The sequence below is a fragment of the Ciconia boyciana genome, chromosome 4 (assembly GCF_034638445.1).
Source record: "Ciconia boyciana chromosome 4, ASM3463844v1, whole genome shotgun sequence".
Taxonomy (NCBI): domain Eukaryota; kingdom Metazoa; phylum Chordata; class Aves; order Ciconiiformes; family Ciconiidae; genus Ciconia; species Ciconia boyciana.
In genome coordinates this window covers 36,387,781-36,406,266 of record NC_132937.1, presented here as the reverse complement: position 1 = coordinate 36,406,266, position 18,486 = coordinate 36,387,781, and the positions used below count along the sequence as shown (strand labels likewise).

The window sequence follows — 18,486 nt, the reverse complement described above, 5'->3', positions numbered from 1 at the left end:
AATGTACTTTTATTGTTCAAAACTCATCTTGCAGCTCTTGTAGTTGGTGCTTTTATGCATAAACTAACCCCTCACTTGCTCAATAAAGGCAGTTAAGACCTCCAGTTTGTGACAGCTCATTTCAGGGCATTGTTGAGGACTAGTTCATGGTCTGGCCTACTTTGCCATAACTCCTGCAAAAGGCTTTAGCTGCAAATGCATGGCTGCATTTTTGCCACCATGTCTTATTCCAGTGCTTCTGGAAGTACTCAAAGTAGTAGTATGGCCACAATAAATGCTTCTACTTCTTCATGCTCCTTCAGTTGAACACCTAATGAGTGTTACACTTCAAAGTTCACAGCAATCTTCTTAACCCTTGGAAGCACTGTGAATTGTGTCAGAATATTCTGAAACAAGAACACATCCTGTCATGAAGAGTTCTACTGACTCTAATATAACGTTTTGTTTAGATATGTTTCTGTTTTTTGTATCTTCTTCAGCTTTAATAGATACCTCAAACTGGGAATTCCCAGATGTTTGCAAGTATTACTTTGGATCCTTTGGTCAATGGTCAAGCCTCTTATTTTCTATGGTATCACTTGTTGGAGCCATGGTTGTTTATTGGGTGCTTATGTCCAACTTTCTGTTCAACACAGGAAAGTTTATATACAGTAAGTAATACATTTTTTGTTAACTTTTACAGCTATCTTGTGGAAAGATGAAGACTTTGCTTTATACTGAAAAAGGATTGTCCATTTTGCTTAATCTTGATTTTTCTGTTAGTTTGCATGAAAAGTCAAGTGAGACTAAGTAACTGTCTGTGGAATTATGGGCACAGTCATGTATGTTTTCAAAGCCAATTTCTCAATCTCTCTCTTAAAGTGTGGTTTTAATGAAAGACAAAAGTACCAATTATCTGATTTGCATGTCAGTAATGAGGCTTCTTGGTGTACTTTAAACAACCCAAACCTGGTTGCTTGTTTCCACTTTGTATATTCACTCCCCCCTTGTTTGCATGGTTGTAACTATTTGCACAGCTATATAACAGGCTAGGCTGTTGAAATGATCCAGGTTAACAAAAAAAAATCTAGTTTCATTCTAGATTTCAGCAAACACACTTAGAATGCTGCCATATAGAAAGTTTCTGCAAGCGTCCCTGAGGGAATGATGAACTGTAGCACAGTGGAAGAATAATTCTTAGACTGGCATTGCTACAAAGGAAAACATACTGGTTGTTTACACCCTTGTATGTGCACACACACACAAGCTTTTGTGGATACAATCAATTAGGTACGTAGAGTTGTGGGAATAAATGATGGAATTGAAAGCTTTGAAAATCTGACTCATAGCGTTGAATAGCACGACTAAGATTCAAGAGTTTCTGTTTTGAAGGTAATTAACAGATCTCTGAGGAAAATAACAGCACAGACACTTATACCTCTTAAACAATGTTTAATTAGAGTTCCCACCATCCCTGAAGGACATACTTTACTTTATTGGTTAATGACTGGTGTATTTTACAGCTGACCTAATTCATACGTTGTTAAGGCCATTTCATTTTAGACTTTGTTTTTTTTAATAAGGTTAGCACTTTAATCCTAAATTATTCTAAACCAAATAACTCCAATTCTAATAAGCAAACTTCAGAATGATCAAAACAGTTCATTTTCTAGGAAAAAAGTCCTGCTTTTCCCTGAGATTGGCTTGTTATTTTATCACTTCCCTATATCTGTTAGGGGTTCTTACTTGTTTGCTCTGTGATAACTTTAATCATTGGATTCTTGTCCCAATTTTCATAGTGGCTACTTAATTACTAAGTTATAAAATGGGTAATAGGATGTAGGTTTGACACAATGTCATCTTCCAGCCATGCGTTTCTAAGTTATTCTAAGCAAGCTGCTGTATTTAATTCTAGTACATTTGGATGACTTTTTAAAAAATCTGCACACACAATTTAGGTGGGAGCAAATTGATTTTCTAAGGGAGGATGGTGTAGAAATTAGTAGTATGCAAAGAATGCGAAAACTGTAAGCCAAGTATGATATCCTGTCTTTTTTTTTTTTTTAACATGGTGTCCCATGCTATTGTTCTGTTTTTGTTTTATGAAACAGAAATAAATCCACAAATGCAATTGCTAGTCCTAAAACACTTTTTAAATACAAAGGAAACATAAGTTGGCTATCTGTCTATAACTAATTTTAATGTGCTCTAATTCTGTAAGAGCTATCAGTTCTTGTCAGTTCTTGATGGCTTCACACTAGGTACTTTTTTTGTAAGTAACAATGCAAAACAATGGTGAAGTGAGGAGGTGACGAATGATTTTAATTAAATATTCTGACTGTTGTATACAGTGAACTGATATCAGTAAGTATGAGAAACTCAGTTGTGATTCAGGGTGTCATAAATCAAAATGAAGAAACAAAAAATAGTTTTCTTCCCACAAGACTTTTTGTTTTCTTTATGAGAAACAAGCTGCTGTTAATTGCCTTTAAAAAATCCGCGGCCTACTGCCCCAGTTGATTTTCTGTATGCATAATACTCCCACATGCAGCAAAAGCAAATTTTAACCAGCGATACAGTAATTAAATTTCCAAGCTGATGGGCATTTTCTTTGTGTATATATATGTAAATAAAAAGAAACTGCTATCCAGTACTCTCATACTGTTGAATTTGCAGAAACTCAAAAATATCTGGTGTGGCAGAGCAGTAAAGTAGCACAGGAGTGTACTTGGAAACAAAATACTACTAGAGATAACAGTAGACAGTGGGGCTTAAACCTTTTTCCAGAGATTCCCTTCTTTAAAATACAACATGGAAAAAACATCCCACAAACCCTCTTCTGAAAAAAAGATTAGAAAAATGAGTAGGGGCTTTTTCCGTATAATACCATCTGGACTAAGGGTATGGTTGCATGCACTTTTTTTCTGTCCCCAAAGAGGCTGGTTTTAAGATGCATCTTCTCACCAACTTACTGAACAACACTGCAGACAGAGGAGCTGGGACAAGCAGAGGTGTGCTGGGGGAAGAGGAATGAGCAGCTGGGAGGGGAGGCTTGGGAACTTCATAAATGGACAGGATTGTTGAGAAGAAAGTAGTACAGTGAGGGGCTGCTTTAAAATACTTCGAAAGTTTAAATACCGACTTCGGGCTGGGGGGAATGCAAGCTGTGGTATCATGACTCTGATGTAATTTTCCAAAGTCTTTCTTTCCTTCATTTTTATTAAGTCAACAGATAAAAGCCTAATAGCAGGTTTGGGACATTGATAGTAAGATGATTTTCTTCTTTTCAGATTTTGTTCATGACATTAATGTAACAGATATTGTCCCTGGCACTAATGGAAGTAACAAAGGTAAGAAGCACTTATTAGTGTTGTGTTTCCTGGTTTGGGGGGAGGAGGTTTAAAGGCAAATCATCATGTTTCCATGCCTAACCACATTCCAGTTATAAAATGTATATCGAAAGTTCTAACTACTTGTTTTATAAAAAAAAAAATGTAATTGTCTATGTGAGATTTGTACTTCCACAAATAACCACACACTCGGGAAGCTTAATAATTGGAAAAAAAGAAAGAAAGAAGGTGGGGGTGGGGATAAGCATTAAAAAGCAAATTACAAGTTTGTGTATACCCAGATAGATCCTCCTTAAAACTGTGAATGTTAGACCTCTTAACAGTAGTTGCACAATGAGGAATTGCCTTAAGGAATTTTAACTTTCGCACTCTAAAATTGAGGCACATCAGATCTGTTTACTGTTCAAAATCTTGGCTGGGGCATCTTTGCTCCTCACTGCTTCTGCAGCAGCATTCGTATTTTAAAAAATACTGTAAGAATAGCTTTAATGATGCTGAGCGCAAAAAGAAGCAAGTGTCCAGCTACATGAGTGTCCGCTTGCATTCTGTGGAGGATCTGACATTTGCACAACTGCAAATGAGAAGAAAGAGAGAAGAAACTGCAGTCACATATGAAAATAGGTCTGTTGGGAGTTCTTAAGTAGGCAGAATAATGTAGAATGAAGGCAGGAGCTAGGCATTGTGAGCCTCTGATCTTCCTGCCTATATATAGTAACTGAACATGTAGTTTTTTGTTATGAAGCAGAAAATTTTCTCTATCCTGGGTGCTTATGAGAATGGGGAACAATTTCAGTACCAGCTGGACAGCTGTGTGTCACACTAGCTGCAGCCGTGTTTCTGGAGAGCAGCTGTTTGGAATCAGGCAAGGAGTTGAGAAATAATCTGAAAACCAGTTGATTTGCATTTGAGCTATCGTTGAATCATGTTTCTCCTACAATCCTTACCAGCAAGGCATCAATAGCTACTGCAGTGCTCTTTCTCTTGTGCTTTCTCTGGCTTCTGCTGTTCTGTCCCATTCTTATGCAGTAGGGGGTATAATTTGGAGACAAAGTAGACAACAATATTCCACAGCATCCTCCAGCAACTGGAAGATTTAAAGCAGCTGCTTCACAAAATTAAGGGCTGCCAGATGCTCAGATGACTTTTGGCAGGGCATTCAGGGCTACCAAGGGGATCAATAAGAAAAAAAGCATTTTTCAAGGTCTGTGAAACAATCCTCTTACAAGCCATGGAGAGAAAGCAAATGAGAAAATTGGAAGTAACATAATGTTCTCTCACAAAATTTGACAGAATACTTTCTGCACCTTTGCCTTTGTAACAGAACAGGCATGCAGCCAATGTGGAAGGAAGGCTATCAAGTATTTTGGGATGCCAAAATTTAAGATAAAATGTTATAAGAACAATAAGACAGGTTCATATTTCAACACATAACTTTGTAGGCATGTGTTAGAAATGCTGATATTAACAAAAATCAAATAAACATGGTTTTATCAAGGGGTCTTCTTGTTTGGTTGGTTTTGTTCCAGTCACTTGTTCAGGTGCTGCCATTGATCAGCCACCATGTAACAGGAGTGTGATGTTCCCTTTTGGCAGCATATCTTAAATTGCTTCTGTTGTGTTGTCTAGCAGTGATGTACTTGCATCTGGCACGGCACCAAAATGATGGTGTTTTGGTTTGGTGCGTGAGTTTTCGACCTGCCAATTGTTATGGTAGCTTTCTTGTCATCCTTGGTTTGTGTGTTCCTAGAGCAAAGTACAGTAATACAGGCTCTTCTGTACACAGGTGCACTTCCATCTTGGTTCATTTGATCTTACTGAAGTGTGCAGAGACAGATTACAAATGCTAAATACACAGCCAGATGCAGAAGTGTGTTGGTATGACTTGATTCCAGCAGGTGCATGTAGACACTGAACACACCTAGTTACAGGTATGTGGCCTTGAAGGCTGATCCTGTGCCACAGCTCAGGCTTCAGACAAATTAGTGTCTTTGTTGTGCTTGGCTGAAAGAACTGTAGCACTTGTCAGCTTAGAGTGCAAGGTGCCTAGCATTGAAATTTTAGCACTGAACTGATAAAAAAACAAATGGAAGGTAGGAACTGAGTTGTCAAACATTGCTTTTGAGTGGTCCTATTCCCTATAGGTAGAACACTCTGCAGAAATTTTGGGATTTTGGCTGTGAAGATTCTGTGCAAGTAAAACCCTTTTCATCTGGGAATATTTTTCTTTTACTTTCTTCCAGTCATTTGTCCAAGTGCTGCTAGCAGTCACCCACCACAGAAGAGGAGTATGATGTTCTCTTCTGGCAACAATACAGGTTTTGAACTCTTTGAGGAGTGGTGGGATAAATCACAAACAGTACCATTTTACCTGGTTGCTGTTCTTCTACCCCTGCTAAATCTGAAGTCTCCATCCTTCTTTGCAAAGTTTAATGTCCTAGGTAGGTAACAAATACTATTAAAGCATTGGTTCCTTGTTACTAAAATGTATAGAAAACAGTGAAAGCTACTCCAATGAGTAGAATCATAGAACAGAATCACAGAATCATTTAGGTTGGAAAAGACCTTTTAAGATCATTGAGTCCCAGCCGTTAACCTAGCCCTGCCAAGTCCACCACGAAACCATGTCCCTAAGCACAACATCTACACATCTTTTAAATACCTCCAGGGGTGGTGACTCAGCCACTTCCCTGGGCAGCCTGGTCCAATGCTGGACAACCCTTCCTGTGAATAAATTTTACCTAATACCCAATCTAAACCTCCCCTGGCGCAACTTGAGGCCATTTCCTCTTGTCCTGTCACTTGTTACTTGGGAGAAGAGACTGATACCCACCTCCCTACAACCTCCTTTCAGGTAGTTGTAGAGAGTGATAAGGTCTCCCCTCAGCCTCCGCTTCTCCAGGCTAAACAACCCCAGTTCCCTCAGCTGCTCCTCATAAGACTTGTGGTCCAGACCCTTCACCAGCTTCCTTGCCCTCCTCTGGACACACTCCAGCACGTCGATGTCTCTCTTGTAGTGAGGGGCCCAAAACTGAACACAGTATTCAAGGCGCAGCCTCACCAGTGCCAATCACAGGGGCACGATCACTTCCCTAGTGCTGCTGGCCACACTATTCCTGATACCAGCCAGGATGCCATTGGCCGCCTTGGCCACCTGGGCACACTGCTGGCCCATATTCAGGTGGCTGTCAACCAATACCTCCCAGGTCCTTTTCTGCTGGGCAGCTTTCCAGTTGCTCTTCCAGTAGTTTGCTGGCAGCTGATATTGTGCCTCAGAGTGGTTTGCTGGTTGGTTTGTTAATCATCCACAAGCTTTCTACCGTGCTTTGCTTGAGTCTTACAGTTAATAGGGAGTTAATTTTTTTTCCTTTGCTCCCTGGACAATCCTGTAAAACAAGTTCCACTATATGGCATTGGAGCCCATGATGAAGAGAAAGGGAAATGGAGATGGGGATCACAGAATGGGTTGAAAAAGATGGAGATGTATTGTAAATGAGGTAGAGGACAGGGAATTGAGGGTCTAGTTTGTCCTCTGTTCCAGTGTGACACTTAATTAGAACTTGGATCTGCTGTTGCTGGAACCACTAAATGAAAATACAACACGGGAACTTGGGTAAGTAATAGTGCTTCTGTGTAAAGAGTAAGGTTTTTACATAGACTAGATATAACATTAGGAATAAGAAAATATTTTATCAAGTGAGATCTAGCCATAACTGTATCTGTTTTTAAAATAAGCACATCATCATGGGCAACTGTTTTTTTAATTTGAGAACCTGAATATTAAAAGATGAAATGTCTCATAACTTCAGTAGATTATTATGTAATTCAGAAGCTGTTCAAAGTTGCCTTAATTTTTGTAAACCTTGAAGTTTATAGGACAAGAAGAAATGGAAGGCAATTTTTGAGACGCTGAAATGAATCTTAATAGAGCACTTTTACTTATCTTTACACCTACAGAAACCTAAATCATTAGGAAACTAGAGGATATTTTAGTTGTTAAGCTGATCGTCAAGTACAGAACCTTTTATCTTCCTAATTCCTTGACTATGGTCTGTATAATCAAATGGTAATGTCTTCAATTTATTTTTTAACCTTGGATATATTGCTAGAATGAAATTATGTCTTATCTGAATCTGTATTCTAAGCTGCAGAAATGCTGTTTCTTTGTCTTTAATTACTTACAGCCTGTTCTCTGGTGACTAGCAGTATTATTGACTGGGAGGTTGCATTGCAGTAGCCTTAATTACTGTTGCACAGTTTCCTTCAATTTTTAGGTAGTTATTATTCTGCCCTTACCTTTTTCAAATGGCAGGAGACAAGATCATATGCTTTCCATCCCACATGCAGACACAGCAAGGCAGTTATATCCACCTGTGATCTTATCTGTAGTCCCCTAGTTGTGCAGAGTATCACTGGATGCCTCAACCAATGAGATGGAATGCAAATCCAGTGTTATGATCAAGGTTATGATCAAGACAATGTTTAAATCAGTAGCAATCAAATGTCATTATCAGCTTCTAGCTGCCAGTGTAAAGTTCACAATTGCAGTAAACATTCATATCTCATTGGGCCATTTGGTTCAAAAGGTCAATGACTGAAATAGCTGCAGTACTGTGGCCGACTCTATCTCATGTCAGATTAAAATCCTGACAGCTGAAGCTGGAACCGATCTGTTACTGCCTAGGGACCTCCCTACCTGCCAGCACCAGGGATTACAGGGTGGTACTTCCAGTGTCACAAGTGGAGGGTCTGGAGAACATTAAACATGCTGAAAACTTGCACTGGGTGCAAGTGCATTATTCTTTCTCTCTGACCTATGAAAGAAATAAAGAAAAAGAAAATTTAGACCTAGCCTGTATTTTTAAGAATGAATACCAACCCTAAGTGTTTGGGCTACTGATAACTAGTTGGATGGAGCAAGAATAAAACACAGCACAAATACTTTCTACTGCTTCATGGTGTTTGTCTGGCTCTTGTCTTTTCTAGGTACGGTTTCAGTTGTCTACTTAGTTTTTCTGGTTACTGTAAAGGCTGCTCATCTGGGAATCCACTTAGAATACAACTGGTTTACAAAGAATGATTTTTTTGTACCAGGTAAGATAGTTAAAATGCAGTAATGAAGCATATATACGATGGGTTTAAGATTTTTTTAAAGCAATTCATGAGTGACTTTCTCATTTACCTTTTAACACCTCTGTGACATAAGAGAAGTGAGGAAATGCTGTCTGATGTTGCATGTAGAGGCTAAGGAAGGATCCCTTGTGACAAAGTGACAAGGAATCCCTTTCCTAGTGATGTTCCTCAATTAGGAGACAGTATCAACACTGGAGAAGAGGAGGAGTGCCCATCAGAGGTATCTCCAACATGTATCATGTGACAGGGAACTTGCCATAGTCCTGTCTCGCCTATATTATAGTAAGTTCTGGCCGCACCATTTTCAGATCATCCCTATTTCAGTAGCAGTTACAAATGACAAACTGTAGGCAGACTGACTGGTTAAAGGTGCTGCAAGTTCTCCACGCACTCTCTTGCTTAAATGAAATAGCTTATTCACCATAATTTATAAGTACGATTTTCCTGTACTTCCCGATCCATCTCAGGTTTTAGTCCATAATCTTAGCTCTTCTCTTTTAAACACCCATTAGCTTTCCAGTATGTTTCTTTTCTTTCTCAAATGTTGTTTTGGTGGCTGTCTGTTCATTCCAAATTACTGTTACAAATTACCATGTGAGATGTCACAGTCATAAACAGTGGTATTGCATGAACAGGTAAACAGATCAGTTTTGTGTCTTAGGAGGCTTGGAATGAGAGATCTGGGGTTAGGTCTTAGCTGTTTTTTCCCAATCCTTTTCAACAGGCAAAATTGTACGACCCATTAGCACCAAGGAGCTGTGTCCTGTACTATTGAATTATATCACTCCTTCTGTTCTTACAAACAAGAGTATTTTGTCCTTCTTTAAAAGTTACTTATTTACTTAAGGCAAAATTCAGAGATAGGGTTTCTTTTGTGGGTTTGTGCATTTTCAGTTTCCCAGTCACAATAAGCACTGTACTAACAGTTTTATGCATGGGTTGCAAACTATTGTTAGGTGCAATAACGTAGAATTGGAGAAGAAAACAAGGATAACTTAAAACATTAGGATGGATTTTGAATTAATGTAGCAAGATAGAGATCAAAAAAAGAAACACCAGAGTTTTCCGTGTTTCTAACAGAATCTGATCTAATTCTTGGAATCACGGTAACACACTGTGGCAACAAGAGTAACAACTCAGTGAGTAAACTACAGATAGCAGTTAGTTGAGTAAAGTTACTGATATGAAATTCAACTGATGTAAGTGTGTTCACATCATACTTGCAGTGGTCTTGCAGCTTCTTATTCTTAGCCTTCTTCTACCACCCCCTTTGGATTGATTCAGCTCTCTAGTTGAACTGAAATTGATGTGGCACAATAATAAGCAGAATAAACTTAGCTAGTGTATTCCATGTACGTTTGGCAAAGAGGTCTGCTCAAAATCCAGTGTTCCCCTTCTCTGTCCCCCAAACAGATCAAATCTGTTTGTTCATTTTTCCATAACTGCTGAAGTCATTCCTCCCTCATCTCAGCCAGGCATTCAGAACCCTATTTCAAGATCTGAATGACAAGAAACAAGTGAAAGGCTGTGTAAAACAGTTTCTTCAGCTTGGTCATGTCGCCAAGAATCAAAAAATTATTGTCCTGCCTGGCTGAGTCTTCAAAGCCAGGCAATTTTTGCTGAGTGTGCCTGTGTGCAAGACCAAAGCAGATGCTTTGAGGATGAACTGGATTATCATCGTAATTCCCTGAGAAGCCTTTTGACTACTGCAGCATAAGTACAAACTTACAGATGGATGTAGGTAGTTCTGAAACAGTGCTGCCTATGCTATCTATTTTCCTCCGTCACTGCATTTACTTTTAGGCAGAATTTTTGGACTAACAAACTACTTTTGTCTCCAGTGTAAAAATTTGGATTTCAAAGCATTGGATGATTAGCATCTGCATTAATGACCTAATTTATTTTGTATGACATTATTCTTAATGCTGTCTGTAAGTAGAAATGATACTTAAGCATGTGCTGCTCGGTCAGTAGGTAGACCACAATGTTTGGTCTTGCTCCATTGCGGGCATAGAAACATGGTTTTAACCTGAACTGCCCCAGCAGGGAGTCTTCAAATGCTCATATGGCCTCGTATCTACAGACTCTTGCTGAGACTGCAGGAGAAAATTTGCCCAAACTATAGCTCACTAGCAAACCCATGTAAACTGGAAACCAGCCTAAGTCTAAGAAATCAGGTTTTAAGCATCTTGAAGTTCAAGTCCAAGATCTATTCAGCAGTCCTAGTGTAAAAGGAGTTATAGCACAACATGTGTGCCGCGGGTCACTGAGAAGTGGAGCACCCAGTAGTTTGATTATTTTGGCAATGCGACTAGGACTGCTAGGAGACAGACAAAGCATGTAGCTAGTGCATACAAATCCAGCTACTACTGATTGTTGTAGTGATGGGGGAAATGCAGTGCTGAAAGAGATTCTGAACTGTCAATTTGATTTTTATTATTGAGATTAAAGTAGTGGATGGAAAACAACCCCAAAAGTCGCTTGCACTCTCAATTCTATCAGTAGCACATCATGCTAGTTAGGTATTGAAGATACAGTGAATCCCACCCCAAGGAAGACATATTCTCTCAACCTGGATGAGCCCTTCATTAATTGGCTGGTGTGTGTTTACCTTGCTGACTTCATAGCGCTTTAGAGAAATCTGATTTAAATACGTTTGCATGGAGCTCTCTCTGGTTTGATCTGTAAGGGTTTGTGAGCCTCTGATGAGTGTTTTGCTATATTGCTGGATGCTTTCCAGAAGCTGAGCTAGCTCAGGGATCCTTAATTGCTGTTAACACTCTAAAGAGTACATATATCTTTATATAATACCAACAAAGATGATGTTTTAATGATGTTACAGATTGGTGAATTCCTAGACCAGTTGCAGTGCTTCTAGAAACACAATCTTGTTTACATTATAGTTCAAGTATTCAAAGAAGCAGAGCAATGCTATTCCCATGGAGACAAAAAAATAAATAAATTTTTCATAGATGCTGTAAGGTGTATGATAAGATGGGAAGTTGCTCTGTCTTTCTTTATGCCCTGGTTTGTAAGCAGAACCTCTTAAACATCTACAGATGTCATTTTTCCTCTGGTAGCCTGTGTGACTTCCTAACAACAAAAGATGCTCACAGAGCAAATGATTCCTTCCCCCCATCTCCCTGTTTAGGGACCAATAGATATACAGCCTCACTGCAATCAGTTCCTGCCTCAAAAATGGTTTCCAGTTAACTGTTGAGAAGCAGAAAAGCTTGTATGTGTAAATCCTAGATAACCAAATAACTCTTTGATGGTTGGGGTCTCTCGAGAAACTTTGCTGGGGAGTGTGTTATATAGTAACCACTGTCTGCATGCATTTTGTACTTCCTGATTAAATATCTGTGTTGGCTATGGTCGAAGATAAGATAGATTGTCCCATTTCAGCGTGGAGGTTTATGTTTCTGCCAGAAGACTCCACAGCACTGTATGTCCTCTGCATTTTGGCATTGTTTGTTTCAAAGAAGTAAGTTATTAACACATTTTTTTCCTCCCTTAGAGTTTAGAATTCTGTTCCCTCAGCTCACAGGGGTTCTGACACTTGCCTTCTTCATCCACAATTGTGTCATCACACTTCTTCAAAATAACAGGAATCAAGAAAACAATGTAAGTAATTTCACAACACTGTGCTGATTTGTATCTAGATTGCCAGGCGACACTAATTTTTTCCTGTCTGCTTCTCTTGAAATTGATCCAGGGACTGTAATAGCTTCACAAAAATGTAACTCACTCTTGTGATCTGATAAGAAACCAGTTATACATACTTTTCACTGGCTACCAACGAGTAACAGATACATTACAAATTTATTCAAATGAAAGCCTTGAGGAGGTCCCAGACTTACTTGTGGTGAGGCTGATGTTAAATGGCCAAATTACACACGAGGCAGAAGGCTTGACAATGTTGTAAGACTGTAGAAAAACTGACCAATTTTAGAATGAAAAATGATGAAGAATGTTGGGCACAGGCCTGATTTTAGCAGAGTCTCAAGAGTTGCTTCAGTAGTTTTGTGTCACAATCGAAGTCAAGGTTCATAGGGAAACCTCACCCTATCTAGGAAATCCTCAAAGTTGAAGCCTGGATTGGGAACCTTTGTGCCATGTAGCCTTCGGACTGGTCCTTTGCCCTTGAAAAAGTTAGGTACTGCTCATCCAGATGGAGCTGCATTCTTTCTTAATATCTTCCCATTCTAAAATACAAAATGGAGTAAACATGATACAGAGTTAGAGTCCTAGAGTACATTTTTACTGTAATGATTTTGATTATTTAATTTTTTCCTCCCTACTTTCCAGGACTCTTGTCCAGCTTCATTAAAATCTTAGCTATAAAGGTAACTACAATAACATACAAAGATTTTTAAATATTAGCGGTATGAAAAACTGGTACAGAATCACAGAATCCCGGAATGGTTGAGGTTGGAAGGGACCTCTGGATGTCATCTTGTCCAACTCCCCTGCTCAAGCAAGGCCACCTAGGGTTGCTTGCCTACACAACACATCAGATAAAATATATCTGATTTGATTATTCAGAGGTGAAGTGCAGATTATGTGCCAATGCAGTGAGATGACCTTTTCTATAGTAATCTGCATAGTTATTTTTTTGTCCTTGTGAACCAATGACAGCTTGTGAGTGACCACCTCTGCAAAGGAGTCATGAATTCTCCTCCAGGAAAGCTTTTCAGGGTTTATGAGCATTTCTTAAAATAGTTTAACAACTAAAGAGGGGGTTAGTGGAACTCTGGAGAAAGAAAACTAAGTAAGTTTCTTCTCTATTTTCTTAAGAAAATCGTACAATGTGGAAAAGTGAAAGATTGCTCTTCCTCTTTAGCTGTGGCTTTCAAATTCTAAAGGCATGGTCACTCCAGCAATAAACTGTTTATGCAGACAAGGCCTAATGCTTCCATGCCACCTTCAAGACTTTTCCTCTGGCTTTTTCCCCTCCGTTTACATCGGAGCAAGCAATCAGCTGCAAAGAGCAGCACCTGGAATCTTCTCCAGCTTGCTTTTCCTGTGTTAAGGAGGAAGAAATGGCTGCCTGCATTTAAATCGGCTTTTCTGAATGCCCTTCCTGGAGCTTAAGTTGAATTTCCAAGTCAGCCCTAGCATGGATCCCAAGCCCTGGACAAGAGTCTCATGTTCTAGCAGAATGTTCAAATTGCATGGGAAGAGCACCTTTAAGTATGGCAGGAAAGGTTTGTAATGGGAAACCAGGTCTGTGCATAGTTCTTCTAGGAGTTTTATTTGGCTAGAGATTTCCTTCCTTGTTTGTAGCTGTACAGGAGCCTTTCACCTAGGACTCATAATGCTTTGCAAATGTTAATGAAGCACTGATGCTCTTGAAGAGCTAACTGTTTTGTGATTATTTCACTAAGCTGCTGGACTAAGTGGGAGGTTTACATATGTATAGGGGTCTCAACTCCTGTGATAAGTCACAGTGTTGAGGGTATTTTTTCCTATGTATTTACATCAACAAGATACTTTCTTATATCAGTATCTCAAGCAGAGTCGAATGGAGACTCCACTGTTTTATAGATTGACCTGTTAACATGTCACTTCCATCAGAGTTCTGTGAAAAGGCATAGAACTTGGCAAGCTGGAAAAGTACTGTTTTAGTTTTGAACAAAACTTGCTGAAATGAGTGCTCATAAGAACAACTCTTTGGGGAGGTGGAAAAAAGTAAGAGAAACAATAACATTCCTTTTATGGAGTCAGAAATCCAAAACAATAGCAGCTTCCATTCTGGTCACAGGCGTGTATCACTGCCCAGAGCTAAAACACACGGGTGGGGGGGAGGATTCCTCTGGCTGCTATTCCAGTACAGTGGCCTGGGTGTGAGAAGAGCAGTGCACTGGAGTAAGCCAAATGTCAGCAGCACAGCCTGGAGAAGCCCTGTGAGTAGGGTTCTTAGTCTGCAGTGCGAAGTTGAGCTCCCTGTTCCCACTCCCACTGCTGCTCCCTTGTATTTATCAGTGTAAGTTTCTGTGCACTGTGCAATCAACTCATTTGGAAACTGATTGCATAGAAAACTAACCCAGCCACAAAAAGGTAATTTGTTGGGGTTTTTGTTTGTATGGGGTTTTTTTTCTGATTCATGGCTGTGATCTGATCCCCTGAGCAGCTGTACAGGTGCTGCACAAGCCCAGAGCACTATCTACAGACATGAATATACTAGTATATTCTGGTAATAATATACTAGTAATTCTGGTAATAATTACTAAGCACTGATACAGGCTTCTCTATCCAAGAAGCAACTCTACAAACTAGCTTTCACTGTGGTACTGGGGAAAAAATGAGCTATTTTCTCTATGGCATGCAACAAGGAAAACAAGGCCTGGAAGTTGCCTGTTCTTTTCAGCGTCGCATAGAAAATGTGGCTCTGTAGAACCACAGAGCCTTCACTGTGCTGCATCTAGTCCTGTGCCACAGGTCCAGCCTGCGCCTGGGTACTAGTCTGTGAGTGTGATATAATGTCTTGTACTTTCAGAGTTTTCTTTGTTAGCTCCACCCGATTTATCAGACTCATCCTTTTGTTAGGAGGCTGATTTCTGTCTTCATTCTGCTGCTGTTCTTCCAGAGGCACTTTTAACACTTTGTTCTGTGCATCTGACCAGAAAAGTTCCTGGTCGGCAGTAACTGCAGCAAACATACGTTCTCCAAGTTCCACCTCAAAATCTGCCTGTTAGTTCAGGTGTACTTGACAAGGGCTTGGCAGGTGGCAAGCTGTGATCCTTATGGACTGTGACCTGCATGTTATCTTTTGATACTTCCCTTACAACTTGATCCGCTGAATACTTCCTCCTTTCAACCATTTTTTCTACATTTGAATCTTAGATTATAAACTCCAGGTGCGAGGACTGCCATATTCTTTATGCTTAGGCAGCTTCCATCACAGTGATGTCCATTCTGAATATAAACACCTTAATACAAAATTTTAAATAGACAAATGCGATTATTGCTCTGTTACTTAAAATTAATCCTTTTATCTCTCTCCATGTGTCCTTTGGTTTTATCTGGAATTATGCTGTCTAAACAGTATTTCTAGTCAAGGTCTTTAGGGATTGAACACAGGTCTCCTGAAGCGTAATGAACGGTAATCAAAAGATGTTCCTGTTATATACACAAAGACACACTCTTGTACAAAGATAACTGTCTTATATGCAGAAGCAGATGTTTGCAAGGGAGCTGACGGATGTTTGAGAAAAAAGAAATTCACGTTTTGGAGTTGTCTTTATTTCTTGTTGCTTATGGAAATCAAAATCTGGATACTCTTTGTATGGTGAGAGCACCCGAAGACAAGAGTCTGTTATGTTACATGCTATAAAAATACATTATCAAAATTATCTCAGTGCTTAGTTTCAGTACAGATGAAAGCATACACCCTTAACTGTAGGAACATGAACTGGTTAGTATAATCACAGCTAAAAGCACACTAGCTATCTACCCTTAATCAAGTGTACTCCAAAGGAAGCAGTAAGAATTTTGTTTCAGATTGCTTGCCCTCACAACTGCAAGTACTTGTCACAGCAAAAATAGTTTTACAATTGGTTTTAGAGCTTATATGTAGGCTGAATACAAATAACAACTATGAGTTACTATGCTGTCTTTACACATGGGGCATACACCTAAAATAGCAAATTTAAAGCAAGTGAAAATAGGTTTTGTCAGATGATGTGCCTTAAGAAGGTCTTGGGTGCATTTTGAAAAATTGTCCAAGTTCTGTCTTCAAGAGATGAGAGTCCATGTCTGTCTGCAAAACCACCTTACCCTGATTAGTCTCTGGCTCCTGTGGTTAATGGAAGTTACTCATAAATACCTGTAAGAAATCTGAGTGCTCAGATTTAGTATTCCTAAAATCACTTTTTCAGATGGGCACTGGTGCTTTTGAAGATGTAGCTGTTATATAAAAACCCTGTACAGCTTCTCATGTCACTGAGGAGAAATTCTGGGTATAATTTAAAGAAAATGCTGTTGCTCAGCCTCTGATGGAGGTTGACAGTCCTTACTAAGTGACCAGTGCTAGGAGAGTGTGAAGAGTAGAGAAGCATCTTCCAGCTGCACGTAACTGGTCGGCAGGGGGAAGAGGTTGCATCTGGAAGCATGCACCTACCAGGGGCACGAGGGCCACCCTGGGGTACACATTAACAGTGCTTTGTTGTCTGATGAGAAATATCATTGGCCTCTTGCAGACTGATGGCAAAAAAGCATCAATCTTCTACCCCAAAAGCACTGGCAAAATGAGCAGGAGATTCCAGTTCCCTCACTAAAAATGGGCTTCCTTCTGAACTTTTCTTGAAACTCGTAATCTAGCACTTTATACTTTCCTTGGGGACCACCTTGCCCTCGGAATACTCCAGAAAGGTATAGGATATGCTTCTTTTGTCAAGGAGGTAGTGTGAAGAAACACTTAGGGAAACATTTCCATGCACAGATGTGATCAAGCTTTGCCCACGCTCAGTGAGCTGGCTGGAGGCCATAATTATGATCCTGGTCAGGAAGCCATATAGTCCTAATAATTTGGTGCTGTTCCTGTGCTACTAAGACTTGCTTCTCAGACATAGGAAAATACAGTCATGTATTGAAGCATTAATAGTAATCCTTTAAGAAGCTGATTATTAGCAGCAGCTGAATGAATGGTTTGCTGTAAGGTAATGAGTGTTTTGTAGTGTAGCATAAGCTTATACAGAATATAGTTAGTTAATAACTAGACACAAATTGTCTCCCACTTTATTTAAAAAAAAAAAAAATTGATGTAGAAGAATAATCCACTAAGTACATTGCTATGAGGTCACTCTGGTGTATATGTGGATTCTGCAATTTCATAAAGTACTTGAGTAGATTTGCTGCTTATTTTCCAGTACTAAATGTTGCTAAAAACTTTTAATTATTTTTGTGTAGTTGACAATCTTTATAAATATTAGATACTTCATAGCCAAAATTTTCAGAAGTGAACATTGAAGTTAAGGTTTAAATCCATATTTAGGTATATGTAATATAGTTAAATACAGATTTATGACCCTAGCTTCAGCACTCTCTCCTAAGAATCTTTGATTATTATTTAGTTCATTTACCTGGGGTGTTTATAGAAATTTAGTAATAAAGCAGATAGGCAATTTTAACTGAAAGAGTCATTATAAAATATAGTGTTAAAGCTAAAGGACATATATACCTCTGTGCCTACCTATGCCTTTCTGGTTTATTGGTGTTTTATTTGTATTTTTTATTTAATGGTGTCTTAGCTATGTCTTCCATTATCACACCATTCATACAGAAACCTGACGTATTAGTTTCTGGTTTGGAGCCAGTGTGTGTGGATCATCCTCTTAGGTTTCAAAGCAGCTTCTTAAAAAATGTCCTTTACATTATATATGCAGTTGGGTAGGCTGATATCTTTAATTGCAAGATTTTAGTCGTGACAAGAAATTTGACACATGGGATTGCTGGGCTTCCTGTCTTTGACAGCTGTCTCTGTGTCCCAAGGCTCTTAGGTAGGAGTAGGTGAATGTAAGAAAGTAGAGGGGGTTTCTTGTTTGTTTTAATAACCAGTGTATGTTTGTGTGTCCAGCAATAACATGGTACATCTATTAGCATATCTGTTTCGTGGTGACTTTTCTGTGTGTAGATAGATACATAATACTTGTCTAGCTCCACTTCAGGGTATCTTCTTGCAGCTTTCTGATCTGATCCAGGACCAGATTTGAAGTCCCCATTCAAGTAATAGAAAGTTAAAGTGAAAATATAAAAGTAATAGTAATAAATATAAAACAGTAATAAATACAATAGAAATCTCATGAGGTTTTTATTTTGCCTGTTTTGGTGTGTCAGTGCTGGCCAAAATAAGATTTTATTTTTCCTCAGGTGAGAGACCTCTCTATTGCATACTTCCTGGTGGGATTAACATACCTGTATGTCGGAGTGATAATTTTTGCATCTTTTCCTTCTCCACCACTGTCCAAAGAATGTATTGAACAGGTGAGAGATTTTACTGCAGTGTATATTTGTTCTTGGTCTTTTA

At 39.1% G+C, this 18,486-nt stretch overlaps 1 protein-coding gene across 2 annotated transcripts in view; it reads left to right on the top strand.

Moving 5' to 3' along the window:
- SLC38A9 (solute carrier family 38 member 9) overlaps positions 1 to 18,486 on the top strand; it is a 49,122-nt gene that overhangs the window by 18,917 nt on the left and 11,719 nt on the right. For both annotated transcript variants that reach the window (XM_072860322.1, XM_072860323.1), the window contains 6 exons: positions 480 to 650; positions 3,270 to 3,329; positions 5,570 to 5,767; positions 8,313 to 8,420; positions 11,977 to 12,083; positions 18,330 to 18,443. In XM_072860322.1, the coding sequence (XP_072716423.1) occupies positions 480 to 650; positions 3,270 to 3,329; positions 5,570 to 5,767; positions 8,313 to 8,420; positions 11,977 to 12,083; positions 18,330 to 18,443 (758 nt within the window). The remainder of the gene's footprint in view (positions 1 to 479; positions 651 to 3,269; positions 3,330 to 5,569; positions 5,768 to 8,312; positions 8,421 to 11,976; positions 12,084 to 18,329; positions 18,444 to 18,486) is intronic.